Source organism: Cherax quadricarinatus, chromosome 62 (assembly GCF_038502225.1).
Source record: "Cherax quadricarinatus isolate ZL_2023a chromosome 62, ASM3850222v1, whole genome shotgun sequence".
NCBI classification, from domain to species: domain Eukaryota; kingdom Metazoa; phylum Arthropoda; class Malacostraca; order Decapoda; family Parastacidae; genus Cherax; species Cherax quadricarinatus.
Genome location: NC_091353.1, coordinates 9,535,777 through 9,551,063, shown reverse-complemented (window position 1 = coordinate 9,551,063; position 15,287 = coordinate 9,535,777). Strand labels below are relative to the sequence as shown.

The window sequence follows — 15,287 nt, the reverse complement described above, 5'->3', positions numbered from 1 at the left end:
ACGGCCCCTCGGGAATCCATGCTGACTATCACAGATCAACTATTCCTGTCAAAATGGCTTCTTATAACTATCCATGCCAGAAGAGGCTGTTCGTCCTGGCCAACAAGCTATCCACCCCTCACCCATATCCTTCCCTCTCTCCTTCCGCTGAACGCAAACGCTGGTCACTTACGATGTCGTTAACGTTGGGATTGGCTGGTTTTGTTTGGGTCTTGGTCCTCTTGCAGGTTGGTCCCTTCGGGCTGCGGCTGCCGCCAGGAGGAGACCGCAGCCTGCGGGAATGCTCCAGTGTTTGCTGCGGCGGCCCGTAGTGGTCCTGGCCTGGTTCTTGGGAGATAGAGGGTCCGGAGAGGGTGGAGGGGTGGTTCTGAACCGGTTCTGTGAGGATAGGGGGTTCAAAGAGGGTAGAGGGGTGGTTCTGGACCGGTTCTTGGGGCTTAGGAGGTCCGGAGAAAGAGGAGGAGTGGTCCTGGACCAGTTGTGAGGGAATAGGAGGTCCGGAGTGGGTAGAAGGGTGGTCCTGGAGGGGTTCTGGGGGAATAGGGGGTCCGCAGAAGGTGAAGGAGGGGTCCTGTTGTTGCAACTTGACGGGGAGGTCTTGTTGTTGCAGGGGCTTCCGGTGATGGATGCCAGAGTCACGTTTAGGACAAGCACTGACCTTTACACTCATACTGAGTCGACCCACCACAACACAGCTGGAAAAAGGTCAGGTCAGGTCAGCCAGGGGTCAACAAGGGTGTCAAGCAGGGATGAATATTGGCTAAGAATAAAATTAAGACAAAATAAATAACCTAGAACCATTTACACAGTCACACAGTGTGCCTATGTGTATCAGACTTTGAAATACACGTTGAGGGCCTGGAGAAAATACATATTCCTGACAGGATTCATACGCCATTCGATGTGTTAATTCAAAACAGAGATACTGACTCTCAGTTTCAGAAGGAACTCAATGCTATGACTATGGATCTCGTAGCAGAGGCATTTTCTGGGGAATGTAAACACAGGACAGTCACTCCCTACGAAAGCAAAAGACTGGGCAGGAGAGGCAACACTCCCACGATGAAGAGCAGGGGTGCCACGAGTACGCTATGAGACAACATAATAAGTGTCATGGGACCAAGACTGTTCAATTGCTTCCCAGCATACATAAGGGGGATTACCAATAGATCCTTGGCTGTCTTTAAGATCCATGGCTGTCTTTATGACCCATGGCTGTTTTCAAGACCCATGGCTGTCTTCAAGACTCATGGCTGTCTTTAAGACCCCTGGCTGTCTTTAAGACCCATAGCTGTCTTCAAGACCCCTGGCTGTCTTTAAGACCCCTGGCTGTCTTCAAGACCCACGGCTGTCTTCAAACCCATGGCTGTCTTTAAGACCCCTGGTTGTCTTCAAGACCCCTGGCTGTCTTAAAGACTCCTCGCTGTCTTTAAGACCCCTGGCTGTCTTCAAGACCCCTGGCTGTCTTGAAGACAAATGGCTGTCTTCAAGACCCATGACTGTCTTTAAGACCCCTGGCTGTCTTCAAGACCCATGGCTGTCTTGAAGACAAATGGCTGTCTTCAAGACCCATGACTGTCTTTAAGACCCCTGGCTGTCTTCAAGACCCCTGGCTGTCTTAAAGACTCCTCGCTGTCTTGAAGACCCATGGCTGTCTTCAAGACCCATGACTGTCTTTAAGACCCCTGGCTGTCTTCAAGACCCCTGGCTGTCTTAAAGACTCCTCGCTGTCTTGAAGACCCATGGCTGTCTTCAAGACCCATGGCTGTCTTCAAGACCCATAGCTGTCTTTAAGACCCCTGGCTGTCTTCAAGACCCCTGGCTGTCTTTAAGACCCCTGGCTGTCTTCAAGACCCCTGTCTGTCTTCAAGACCCATGGCTGTCTTTAAGACCCATGGCTGTCTTTAAGACCCCTGTCTGTCTTCAAGACCCATGGCTGTCTTCAAAACTCCTGGCTGTCTTCAAGACCCACGGCTGGCCTCAAGACCCCTGCTGTCTTCAAGACCCACAGCTGGCTTCAAGACCCCTGGCTGTCTTCAAGACCCATGGTTGTCTTCAAAACTCCTGGCTGTCTTCAAGACCCCTGGCTGTCTTTAAGACCCCTGGTTGTCTTCAAGACCCACGGCTGTCTTCAAGACCCCTGGCTGCCTTTAAGACTCCTGGCTGTCTTCAAGACCCACGGCTGTCTTCAAGACCCCTGGCTGCCTTTAAGACTCCTGGCTGTCTTTAAGACCCCTGGCTGTCTTCAAGACCCACGGTTGTCTTCAAGACCCCAGGCTCTCTTCAGAACCCCTGGTTGTCTTCAAAACCCCTGACTGTCTTCAAGACCCACGGTTGTCTTCAAGACCCCTGGCTGTCTTCAAAACCCCTGGCTGTCTTCAAAACCCCTGGCTGTCTTCAAAACCCCTGGCTGTCTTCAAAACCCCTGGCTGTCTTCAGAACCCGTGGCTGTCTTCAAGACCCCTGACTGTCTTCAAGACCCCTGGCTGTCTTCAAGACACCTAGCTGTCTTCAAGACCCCTGGCTGTCTTCAAAACCCCTGGCTGTTTTCAAAACCCCTGGCTGTCTTCAAAACCCCTGGCTGTCTTCAAAACCCCTGGCTGTCTTCAGAACCCGTGGCTGTCTTCAAGACCCCTGACTGTCTTCAAAACTCCTGGCTGTCTTCAAGACCCCTGGCTATCTTCAAAACCCCTGGCTGTCTTCAAAACCGCTGGCTGTCTTCAAAACCCCTGGCTGTCTTCAAAACCCCTGGCTGTCTTCAAAACCCCTGGCTGTCCTCAAAACCCCTGACTGTCTTCAGAACTCGTGGCTGTCTTCAAGACCCCTGGGTGTCTTCAAGACCCCTGACTGTCTTCGAAACCCCTGGCTGTCTTCAAGACCCCTGGGTGTCTTCAAGACCCCTGGGTGTCTTCAAGACCCCTGACTGTCTTCGAAACCCCTGGCTGTCTTCAAGACCCCTGGGTGTCTTCAAGACCCCTGGGTGTCTTCAAGACCCCTGACTGTCTTCAAGACCCCTGGCTGTCTTCAAGACCCCTGGCTGTCTTCAAAACCCCTGGCTGTCTTCAAGATCCCTGGCTGTCTTCAAAACTCCTGGCTGTCTTCAAGACCCCTGGCTATCTTCAAGACCCCTGGCTGTTTTTAAGACCCCTGGCTGTCTTCAGAACCCCTGGCTGTCTTCAAGACTCCTGGCTATTACTCTCCCACACCCTCCACCCACATACTCACTCCTTCTCCAGCTGAAGTATGAGAGTCAGGTCCTTACGGGTGATACAGGAGTTCCTACAGAGGAACCTGAGCTGGATGCTGTACTGGTGTGGGTGATGTGTGGGTGAAGGGGTCACTAGGATGGAGGGGTGGGGGTCCTCCATCCACTCTGACCCATCCACACCCTTCACCACTAACATGTGCTCTGTGGGAGAGAAAGAGAGAGAGAGAGAGAGAGAGAGAGAGAGAGAGAGAGAGAGAGAGAGAGAGAGAGAGAGAGAGAGAGAGAGAGAGAGAGAGAGAATTAAAACAGTTATATTTAGAAAGGTAATTTCTAAGATAAGATATGGCTAATTAAGGTAATAATTAAGGTAATCTTGTAGTTACTAAAATAATCTGGTAGTTACTAGGGTAATAATTAAGGTAATCTGATAGTTACTATGGTAATCTGGTAGTTACTAAGGTACTCTGATAGTTACTATGATAATCTAATAGTTACTATGGTAATCTGATAGTTACTAAAGTAATCTGATAGTTACTTTCTGATAGTTACTATGGTAATCAGATAGTTACTATGGTAATCTAATAGTTACTATGGTAATCAGATAGTTACTATGGTAATCAGATAGTTACTATGGTAATCTAATAGCTACTATGGTAATCAGATAGTTACTATGGTAATCTAATAGTTACTATGGTAATCTAATAGTTACTATGGTAATCAGATAGTTACTATGGTAATCAGATAGTTACTATGGTAATCAGATAGTTACTATGGTAATCAGATAGTTACTATGGTAATCAGATAGTTACTATGGTAATCAGATAGTTACTATGGTAATCTGATAGTTACTTTCTGATAGTTACTATGGTAATCAGATAGTTACTATGGTAATCAGATAGTTACTATGGTAATCAGATAGTTACTATGGTAATCAGATAGTTACTATGGTAATCAGATAGTTACTATGGTAATCAGATAGTTACTATGGTAATCAGATAGTTACTATGGTAATCTGATAGTTTCTAAAATAATCTGATAGTTACTACGGGAATCTGATAGTTAATAAGGTAATCTGATAGTTAATAAGCTAATCTGATAGTTACTTTCTGATAGTTACTATGGTAATCAGATAGTTACTATGGTAATCAGGTAGTTACTATGGTAATCTGAGATGAACCTACTGGGATGGACAGGGTCCTGGTGGTTCTTGCAGGGGTGGACCGGCTGGGACGCCTCACAGTCCTTGGAGTAGACGAGCAGTAGTCTGAGAGTAGTCTTGTGGTCTGACAAATGGTCTATGACCATCGTGATGGGATAGTCTCTCTCTGTGTTGAGGCGTAGTGAACCATCCTGCTCTGTGTTCTGTGTGAGGGTATAGTGATAGTAGTAGTAGTAATAGTTGTAGTAATTGTAGTAATAGTAGTATTAGTGGTAGTATTAGTGGTAGTACTGGTAGTGGTAGTAGTAGCAGTGGTAGTAGTAGTAGTGGTGGTAATAGTGGTAGAAGTGGTAGTAGTGACAGTAGTAGTGGTAGTAGTAGTGGTAGTGGTAGAGGTAATAGTGGTAGAAGTGGTAGTAGTGACAGTAGTAGTAGTGGTAGTAGTAGTGGCAGTAGTAGTGATAGTAGTAGTAGTAGTAGTGGTAGTAGTAGTGATAGTGGTAGTAGTAATGGTAGTAGTGGTAGTAGTGGTAGTAGTGGTAGTAGTAATGGTAATAGTAGTGGTAGTAGTGGTAGTAGTAGTGGTAGTAGTAGTGGTAGTAGTAGTAGTGGTAGTAGTGGTAGTAGTGGTAGTAGTGGTAGTAGTAATGGTAATAGTAGTGGTAGTAGTGGTAGTAGTAGTGGTAGTAGTAGTGGTAGCAGCAGTGGTAGTAGTGGTAGTATTAGTGGTAGTACTGGTAGTGGTAGTAGTAGTGGTAGTAGTTGTAGTAGTGGTAGTAGTAATGGTAATAGTGGTAGTACTGGTGGTAGTACTGGTGGTAGTAGTGGTAGTAGTGGTAGTAGTGGTAATAGTGGTGGTAGTAGTGGTAGTAGTAGTGGTAGTAGTAGTGGTAGTGATAGTAGTAGCGGTAGTGGTAGTAGTGGTAGTATTAGTGGTAGTAGTGTTCGTAGTAGTGGTAGTAGTGGTAGTAGTATTGGTAGTAGTAATAGTAGTAGTAATAGTAATAGTGGTAGAAGTTGTAGTAACAGTAGTAGCAGTGATATTATTATCAATATCATTATTAGTATTAGTAGTAGTAGTAGTGGTTATAATAGTAGACTATGAGAGAGTGACACTTACCACCACTAGTTTAGGGGACTGGCCGGGGAAGTGAACACCCAGATTAAAGTCCCCCTGGAAGGCAGTCTTCTGTGGGAACTGCACTACAGGCGGATGTCTTGGGGGATCAGTCCCAAACCCTGCCATCATATCCTTCATGCTGTGTCCTTCCTTGCTGCATCCCACCTGGGGTCCCAGGGGGTCCCCAATCCCCGGGGTTCCTTTAGGGAGTGGAAGCCAGACCTCATAATTGTCTTTTAAAGCTTGATTGAAGTCAAACTCTCTATTTTGTCTTCTCCGTATATCCCCGCCGTTTGGGGGAACATAGAGAGCCATAGACCCTCCGGGGCGGGTTCTTGGAGGTGCCAGGGGTCTTTGGATGGGGTCCATGGGAGGTATGGGTGTGTGGGTGGGCTGTGGGTGGGTTGGTATTTGAGTGGGTTGGTCCCACAGGTTTAGGGGGTCGTGTTGGGTGGGTGGACGTGTCAATGACGGGACAGCAGTGGTTGTTAGACAGTGGGTGACCCCTGGGTGATTGTCTGCTGGGAGAATTAGTTGGGGAAGAGGCTGATACTGCTGCTGTTGCTGGGGTAGCAGCTCGAACGAGGTGCTGAGCTGCTGCTGTTGCTGCTGCTGCTGCTGTGGTAGTACATTCTGGACAGCTGTCCCTGAACCACCTTCAAAGAGTCCCACTGGACCACAGGATGAACCAGCCGGGCCATTAATGAGTCCCACTGGACCACAGGATGAACCGGTCGCTAAGTCACCGTAGTGCCCTAACTGACTGCTGGAACGACTGCTGTGTGCCGCCGTCCAGTACCTGCTGTCGTTACTGCTGCTCTGCTGGGCGTCGTGGGCGGCACCAGTACCGAAAATCTCTAGAAAATCCTGTAAGTCTGCGGGGGTCTCCTCCTGCAAGGTAAAGTAGATCAGTCCCCAGTGTTCCATCTCCCTCACTCCCTCCCCGTTACAAGCAAATTTAGGAAATTTGCTAAACATCTCTGGTATCTTATTTTCATTAGTAAGATATCTTGACATGTCACATAGGTTATTATACTGTCTGTCTCTGTATTCCTCAATAAGTGGACAATTAAGCACATAGTGTTCAAGAGAGTGACCATATGCCTGATCACATAATTTACATTTAGTCTGATCATCATTTGTGTGTCTCCCAAACTGCCAGAAGTACTTGTAACCAAGCCTAAGCCTGGCCACTACAACATCAGTCAGTACTTGTAACCAAGCCTAAGCCTGGCCACTACAACATCAGTCAGTACTTGTAACCAAGCCTAAGCTTGGCCACTACAACACCAGTCAGTACTTGTAACCAAGACTAAGCCTGGCCACTACAACATCAGTCAGTACTTGTAACCAAGCCTAAGCCTGGCCACTACAACATCAGTCAGTACTTGTAACCAAGCCTAAGCCTGGCCACTACAACACCAGTCAGTACTTGTAACCAAGACTAAGCCTGGCCACTACAACATCAGTCAGTACTTGTAACCAAGCCTAAGCCTGGCCACTACAACACCAGTCAGTACTTGTAACCAAGCCTAAGCCTGGCCACTACAACATCAGTCAGTACTTGTAACCAAGACTAAGCCTGGCCACTACAACATCAGTCAGTACTTGTAACCAAGCCTAAGCCTGGCCACTACAACACCAGTCAGTACTTGTAACCAAGACTAAGCCTGGCCACTACAACATCAGTCAGTACTTGTAACCAAGCCTAAGCCTGGCCACTACAACATCAGTCAGTACTTGTAACCAAGCCTAAGCCTGGCCACTACAACACCAGTCAGTACTTGTAACCAAGACTAAGCCTGGCCACTACAACATCAGTCAGTACTTGTAACCAAGCCTAAGCCTGGCCACTACAACACCAGTCAGTACTTGTAACCAAGCCTAAGCCTGGCCACTACAACACCAGTCAGTACTTGTAACCAAGCCTAAGCCTGGCCACTACAACATCAGTCAGTACTTGTAACCAAGCCTAAGCCTGGCCACTACAACACCAGTCAGTACTTGTAACCAAGACTAAGCCTGGCCACTACAACATCAGTCAGTACTTGTAACCAATCCTAAGCCTGGCCACTACAACACCAGTCAGTACTTGTAACCAAGCCTAAGCCTGGCCACTACAACATCAGTCAGTACTTGTAACCAAGACTAAGCCTGGCCACTACAACATCAGTCAGTACTTGTAACCAAGCCTAAGCCTGGCCACTACAACACCAGTCAGTACTTGTAACCAAGACTAAGCCTGGCCACTACAACATCAGTCAGTACTTGTAACCAAGCCTAAGCCTGGCCACTACAACACCAGTCAGTAATTGTAACCAAGCCTAAGCCTGGCCACTACAACATCAGTCAGTACTTGTAACCAAGCCTAAGCCTGGCCACTACAACATCAGTCGGTACTTGTAACCAAGCCTAAGCCTGGCCACTACAACATCAGTCAGTACTTGTAACCAAGCCTAAGCCTGGCCACTACAACATCAGTCAGTACTTGTAACCAAGCCTAAGCCTGGCCACTACAACATCAGTCGGTACTTGTAACCAAGCCTAAGCCTGGCCACTACAACATCAGTCAGTAATTGTAACCAAGCCTAAGCCTGGCCACTACAACATCAGTCGGTACTTGTAACCAAGCCTAAGCCTGGCCACTACAACATCAGTCAGTACTTGTAACCAAGCCTAAGCCTGGCCACTACAACATCAGTCAGTACTTGTAACCAAGCCTAAGCCTGGCCACTACAACATCAGTCGGTACTTGTAACCAAGCCTAAGCCTGGCCACTACAACATCAGTCAGTACTTGTAACCAAGCCTAAGCCTGGCTACTACAACATCAGTCAGTACTTGTAACCAAGACTAAGCCTGGCCACTACAACATCAGTCAGTACTTGTAACCAAGCCTAAGCCTGGCCACTACAACATCAGTCAGTCTGTGTGTCTGTCAGACTGCCATAAGTACTTGTAACCGAGCGACTCTTGTCTGTCCTATAACAGTTATAGTATTATCCTGTGACTCTTATCAGTGCTACAACAGCTGTTGTTCTGTAAGGCTATTCCTGCAAATGTGCTCTGTGAGTGAATGTGGTTGTGTCAAATTCTCCCTTTCAATTCATGATTACTGTTACATCTAGGAAGTGTGCAAGTATTGTAGCTTTTGGAAAACATTCTGAGTAGAGTATCAGACAGATCGATGAATATTCGAGCCCTGCAAAGTAAACTGTTGGTCGGATTCTGAAGAGAACTGACGACACTAGTGATTGTGGAGCGCTGCGTCGACGGATATGACAAGATTATCATCAAAAATAATGTGAAGGATCCCAAGAAAATCAGAAAAGATCTACAGAGAGATTTGACTTCAGCTGATGTAAGTGTTGAGTCTTCAACTGCTCGACGAAGGCTCCTTGAAGCTGGCAAAGCTGCCAGAAACCCGGTAAAGAATTACTGACTGATGATATGAAGGAAAATAGCTGCGGTGGGCACTCGATCAGATGCGGCGCATTTTGAGGTACATGGGTACAGATCAGTGGTAGTGAAGTACATGGGTACAGATCAGTGGTAGTGAAGTACATGGGTACAGATCAGTGGTAGTGAAGTACATGGGTACAGATCAGTGGTAGTGAAGTACATGGGTACAGATCAGTGGTAGTGAAGTACATGGGTACAGATTAGTGGTAGTGAAGTACATGGGTACAGACCAGTGGTAGTGAAGTACATGGGTACAGATCAGTGGTAGTGAAGTACATGGGTACAGATTAGTGGTAGTGAAGTACATGGGTACAGACCAGTGGTAGTGAAGTACATGGGTACAGATCAGTGGTAGTGAAGTACATGGGTACAGATCAGTGGTAGTGAAGTACATGGGTACAGATTAGTGGTAGTGAAGTACATGGGTACAGATCAGTGGTAGTGAAGTACATGGGTACAGATCAGTGGTAGTGAAGTACATGGGTACAGATCAGTGGTAGTGAAGTACATGGGTACAGATCAGTGGAAGTGAAGTACATGGGTACAGATCAGTGGTAGTGAAGTACATGAGTACATATCAGTGGTAGTGAAGTACATGGGTACAGATCAGTGGTAGTGAAGTACATGGGTACAGATCAGTGGTAGTGAAGTACATGGGTACAGATCAGTGGTAGTGAAGTACATGGGTACAGATCAGTGGTAGTGAAGTACATGGGTACAGATCAGTGGTAGGGAAGTACATACCTGGAGAGAGTTTACCTGGAGAGAGTTCCGGGGGTCAACGCCCCCGCGGCCCGGTCTGTGACCAGGCCTCCTTAGGTCAGTGTCCCAGGATGCGACCCACACCAGTCGACTAACACCCAGGTACCCATTTTACTGATGGGGAACATAGACAACAGGTGGAAAGAAACACGTCCAATGTTTCTACTCTGGCTGGGAATCGAACCCGGGCCCTCGCCGTGTGAAGCGAGAGCGTTAACCACCAGGCCACCAGAGCCGTACAGATCAGTGGTAGTGAAGTACATGGGTACAGATCAGTGGTAGTAAAGCACATGGGTACAGATCAGTGGTAGTAAAGTACATGGGTACAGATCAGTGATAGTAAAGTACATGGGTACAGACCAGTAGTAGTGAAGTACATGGGTACAGATCAGTGGTAGTGAAGTACATGGGTACAGATCAGTGGAAGTGAAGTACATGGGTACAGATCAGTGGTAGTGAAGTACATGGGTACATATGAGTGGTAGTGAAGTGCATGGGTACAGATCAGTGGTAGGGAAGTACATGGGTACAGATCAGTGGTAGTGAAGTACATGGGTACAGATCAGTGGTAGTGAAGTACATGGGCACAGATCAGTGGTAGTAAAGTACATGGGTACAGATCAGTGGTAGTAAAGTACTTGGTTACAGACCAGTAGTAGTGAAGTACATGGGTACAGATCAGTGGTAGTGAAGTACATGGGTACAGATCAGTGGTAGTGAAGTACATGGGTACAGACCAGTGGTAGTGAAGTACATGGGTACAGACCAGTGGTAGTGAAGTACTTGGTTACAGACCAGTAGTAGTGAAGTACATGGGTACAGATCAGTGGTAGTGAAGTACATGGGTACAGACCAGTGGTAGTGAAGTACATGGGTACAGACCAGTGGTAGCGAGAAGGAACAAAGGCGAACCTCTTCGGAATGGACACATTTAACAAGAGCCAAAACACCCACAGATGTTTTGGTGTAGTTTTACTACTAAAGGCTCTGGACGGCTTGTTATTGTTGAGGGAACGATGAACACTGACAAATACAAAGTAATCCTGACAACTCACTTTCTTCCCATCGTGTATAGAGACTTTCCTGATGGAGAAGCCATTTTCCAGCAGGATCTTGCTCCATGCAACACTTCCAGAAAAAATGCTGATTCTTCGAAGAGTGTGGGGCTAAGCGTTCTAAATTGGCCTGGAAACTCTCCTGCCCTCAACCCAAATGAGAATCTCTGGGCAATACCCAAACGGAGGATCGTGAAACAGGACTAATAACAACAGCTAATTGATGCCATTTTACCACCTGGTACCACAACGAGGACCCTGCCAAAATGTCTTCGACATTGGTCGACTTTGTGCCGCAGTGTGTAGCAATGTTTACGAAAGAAGAGAGTAGTCATATTTCTTATTAAATCAATTATCTGTCATATCCTTGCCGTATATTTTTCAAACAGATATTGATTTTCCAAATAAACGTCTTAATTCATCACTGCCCCCAAAAAATATACACTTGGTCACTTCTAACATACAGAGGTTAAACAGACAGTATATATAGGTAGAGAGTGAGATGTGAGTGACAGAGTGACCTAAGGAATGACGTGTTGAGATGAGGACAGGTAGACAATGTGATCACGTGACTCCTGTGTTGTTAGGTAGGTGATGGTGTGCCAAGGTGTACGGATCAAGCTGTCATCAGCATAGCTAACAACTACATGCACTCAAATTAAGTTTAAACAACTGCTAATGGATAAACAGAAGGGTGGACGAGCCGCTCGAACCGCGGTCTGCAAACTGACAGTCCGGGGCTGTTCCGTCTCGGTTGCCCAGGCTTCCAATAGGAAGGAATCGGAATCAATACTTAACGTATTAATCAGGGCATTAAATAGCATGGGTCTGAGGACTCCTCCCTGCAGTATACCAATACTCGCTTCTAAACTTTTGATAGAGGATAGAAGATAATCTATTTGCCTAGGTATTCTGCGATTCAACTGGCGAGGCTACCACCAATATTTACATTATCTACTAGGCAAAAATAAATTTTTTATACGGATTAACGAGAGTGCACGACGCCAGGAGTTGCGTCACCCTCTTCCCTTGTTACGCCACAGTGGTGTTGTAAAGTTTGAAGCCGGTCGGATGAGGCTTTCTCAAGGGATAAACTAAACCAATGAAAGCAGGAAAGATATCAGTTCAGGGATACCTTTGATGGTATATCATCAGGGGTACCTTTGATGGTATATCATCAGGGGTACCTTTGATGGTATATCATCAGGGATACCTTTGATGGTATATCATCAGGGGTACCTTTGATGGTATATCATCAGGGATACCTTTGATGGTATATCATCAGGGATACCTTTGATGGTATATCATCAGGGATACCTTTGATGGTATATCATCAGGGATACCTTTGATGGTATATCATCAGGGGTACCTTTGATGGTATATCATCAGGGATACCTTTGATGGTATATCATCAGGGATACCTTTGATGGTATATCATCAGGGATACCTTTGATGGTATATCATCAGGGGTACCTTTGATTGTATATCATCAGGGATACCTTTGATGGTATATCATCAGGGATACCTTTGATGGTATATCATCAGGGGTACCTTTGATGGTATATCATCAGGGATACCTTTGATGGTATATCATCAGGGATACCTTTGATGGTATATCATCAGGGATACCTTTGATGGTATATCATCAGGGGTACCTTTGATGGTATATCATCAGGGATACCTTTGATGGTATATCATCAGGGATACCTTTGATGGTATATCATCAGGGGTACCTTTGATGGTATATCATCAGGGATACCTTTGATGGTATATCATCAGGGATACCTTTGATGGTATATCATCAGGGGTACCTTTGATGGTATATCATCAGGGGTACCTTTGATGGTATATCATCAGGGATACCTTTGATGGTATATCATCAGGGATACCTTTGATGGTATATCATCAGGGATACCTTTGATGGTATATCATCAGGGGTACCTTTGATGGTATATCATCAGGGATACCTTTGATGGTATATCATCAGGGGTACCTTTGATTGTATATCATCAGGGATACCTTTGATGGTATATCATCAGGGATACCTTTGATGGTATATCATCAGGGGTACCTTTGATGGTATATCATCAGGGATACCTTTGATGGTATATCATCAGGGATACCTTTGATGGTATATCATCAGGGATACCTTTGATGGTATATCATCAGGGGTACCTTTGATGGTATATCATCAGGGATACCTTTGATGGTATATCATCAGGGATACCTTTGATGGTATATCATCAGGGGTACCTTTGATGGTATATCATCAGGGATACCTTTGATGGTATATCATCAGGGATACCTTTGATGGTATATCATCAGGGGTACCTTTGATGGTATATCATCAGGGGTACCTTTGATGGTATATCATCAGGGATACCTTTGATGGTATATCATCAGGGATACCTTTGATGGTATATCATCAGGGATACCTTTGATGGTATATCATCAGGGGTACCTTTGATGGTATATCATCAGGGATACCTTTGATGGTATATCATCAGGGGTACCTTTGATGGTATATCATCAGGGATACCTTTGATGGTATATCATCAGGGATACCTTTGATGGTATATCATCAGGGATACCTTTGATGGTATATCATCAGGGGTACCTTTGATGGTATATCATCAGGGATACCTTTGATGGTATATCATCAGGGGTACCTTTGATGGTATATCATCAGGGATACCTTTGATGGTATATCATCAGGGATACCTTTGATGGTATATCATCAGGGGTACCTTTGATGGTATATCATCAGGGATACCTTTGATGGTATATCATCAGGGATACCTTTGATGGTATATCATCAGGGATACCTTTGATGGTATATCATCAGGGGTACCTTTGATGGTATATCATCAGGGATACCTTTGATGGTATATCATCAGGGATACCTTTGATGGTATATCATCAGGTGTACCTTTGATGGTATATCATCAGGGGTACCTTTGATGGTATATCATCAGGGATACCTTTGATGGTATATCATCAGGGATACCTTTGATGGTATATCATCAGGGATACCTTTGATGGTATATCATCAGGGATACCTTTGATGGTATATCATCAGGGATACCTTTGATGGTATATCATCAGGGATACCTTTGATGGTATATCATCAGGGGTACCTTTGATGGTATATCATCAGGGATACCTTTGATGGTATATCATCAGGGGTACCTTTGATGGTATATCATCAGGGATACCTTTGATGGTATATCATCAGGGGTACCTTTGATGGTATATCATCAGGGATACCTTTGATGGTATATCATCAGGGATACCTTTGATGGTATATCATCAGGGGTACCTTTGATGGTATATCATCAGGGATACCTTTTATGGTATATCATCAGGGGTACCTTTGATGGTATATCATCAGGGGTACCTTTGATGGTATATCATCAGGGATACCTTTGATGGTATATCATCAGGGATACCTTTGATGGTATATCATCAGGGGTACCTTTGATGGTATATCATCAGGGATACCTTTGATGGTATATCATCAGGGGTACCTTTGATGGTATATCATCAGGGGTACCTTTGATGGTATATCATCAGGGATACCTTTGATGGTATATCATCAGGGATACCTTTGATGGTATATCATCAGGGGTACCTTTGATGGTATATCATTAAGGATAACTTTGATGGTATATCACTAGGGATACCTTTGATGGCATATCGTCAGGGACACCTTTGAAGGTATATCATCAGGGATACCTTTGATGGTGCATCAGGGATACCATTGATAGTATATCACCTTTAAAGGTATTCCTCCAGAGATACCTGTATTACTGTGATGAAGGTACACAGACTTACCTGTTGCTGGTGTAGTAACAGGCTCTGTTGCTCCTGTCGCTGCTGTTGAAGTGGTAACTGCTGTTGTTGCTGCTGCTGCTGTTGTTGCTTCTGTTGCTGCTGCTGCTGTTGCTGTTGCTGCTGTTGCTGTTGCTGCTGTTGTTGTTGCCACTGCTGCTGCTGCTGCTGTTGCTGTTGTTGCCACTGCTGCTGCTGCTGTTGTTGTTGTTGCTGCTGTTGCTGTTGCTGCTGTTGCCTCTGTTCTTCCTGTTGGGACCCCTCCTTCCCCAGGGAATCCGTTTGTTTAATGGGTATCACCATGACTAACGGAAGGCTTCTTGCTGTCTGTTGTCCCCACTATCTCCAGATAACATATCACCCCCCCCCAGATATCTTATCACACCCGGACCTCCCCCGAAACAAGCTATCTCACCCACCTACACTCTCACACAACAATGTTTTATTTAGAGGTTTTCAAAGTGCAAAAAAAAAAAACACGACCTTCAAAATGCAGGTCCCTATCAAATTCAATCTACCTCGCCGCATTAGAGTGTTTCAAAATAATGAACCTGATTTTGGTATATTCTGCATACTCGTGGGCTTTTGACTCGGGTAGATATGTTTGGGACTTGTTGAAGACCACTGTTGGGTATTGTGCAGGATTCTGCACTGTTGTTATCATGTCTAGTGAGGTTAGGTTAGGTAAGGT

The 15,287-nt window shown here is 45.5% G+C and overlaps 1 protein-coding gene across 1 annotated transcript in view; it reads right to left on the bottom strand.

Annotated features, from left to right (window-relative positions):
* Nucleotides 1-14,929, bottom strand: part of LOC128706441 (uncharacterized) — a 16,487-nt gene extending 1,558 nt beyond the window's left edge. Inside the window, exons 1-5 of the mRNA XM_070098404.1 lie at nt 14,600-14,929; nt 5,488-6,378; nt 4,390-4,570; nt 3,226-3,409; nt 173-695 (exon numbers count right to left, since the gene is read on the bottom strand). Coding sequence (XP_069954505.1) covers nt 173-695; nt 3,226-3,409; nt 4,390-4,570; nt 5,488-6,378; nt 14,600-14,899 — 2,079 coding nt within the window. The 5' untranslated portion in view covers nt 14,900-14,929. The remainder of the gene's footprint in view (nt 1-172; nt 696-3,225; nt 3,410-4,389; nt 4,571-5,487; nt 6,379-14,599) is intronic.
* Between the last annotated feature and the right edge of the window lie 358 nt (nt 14,930-15,287).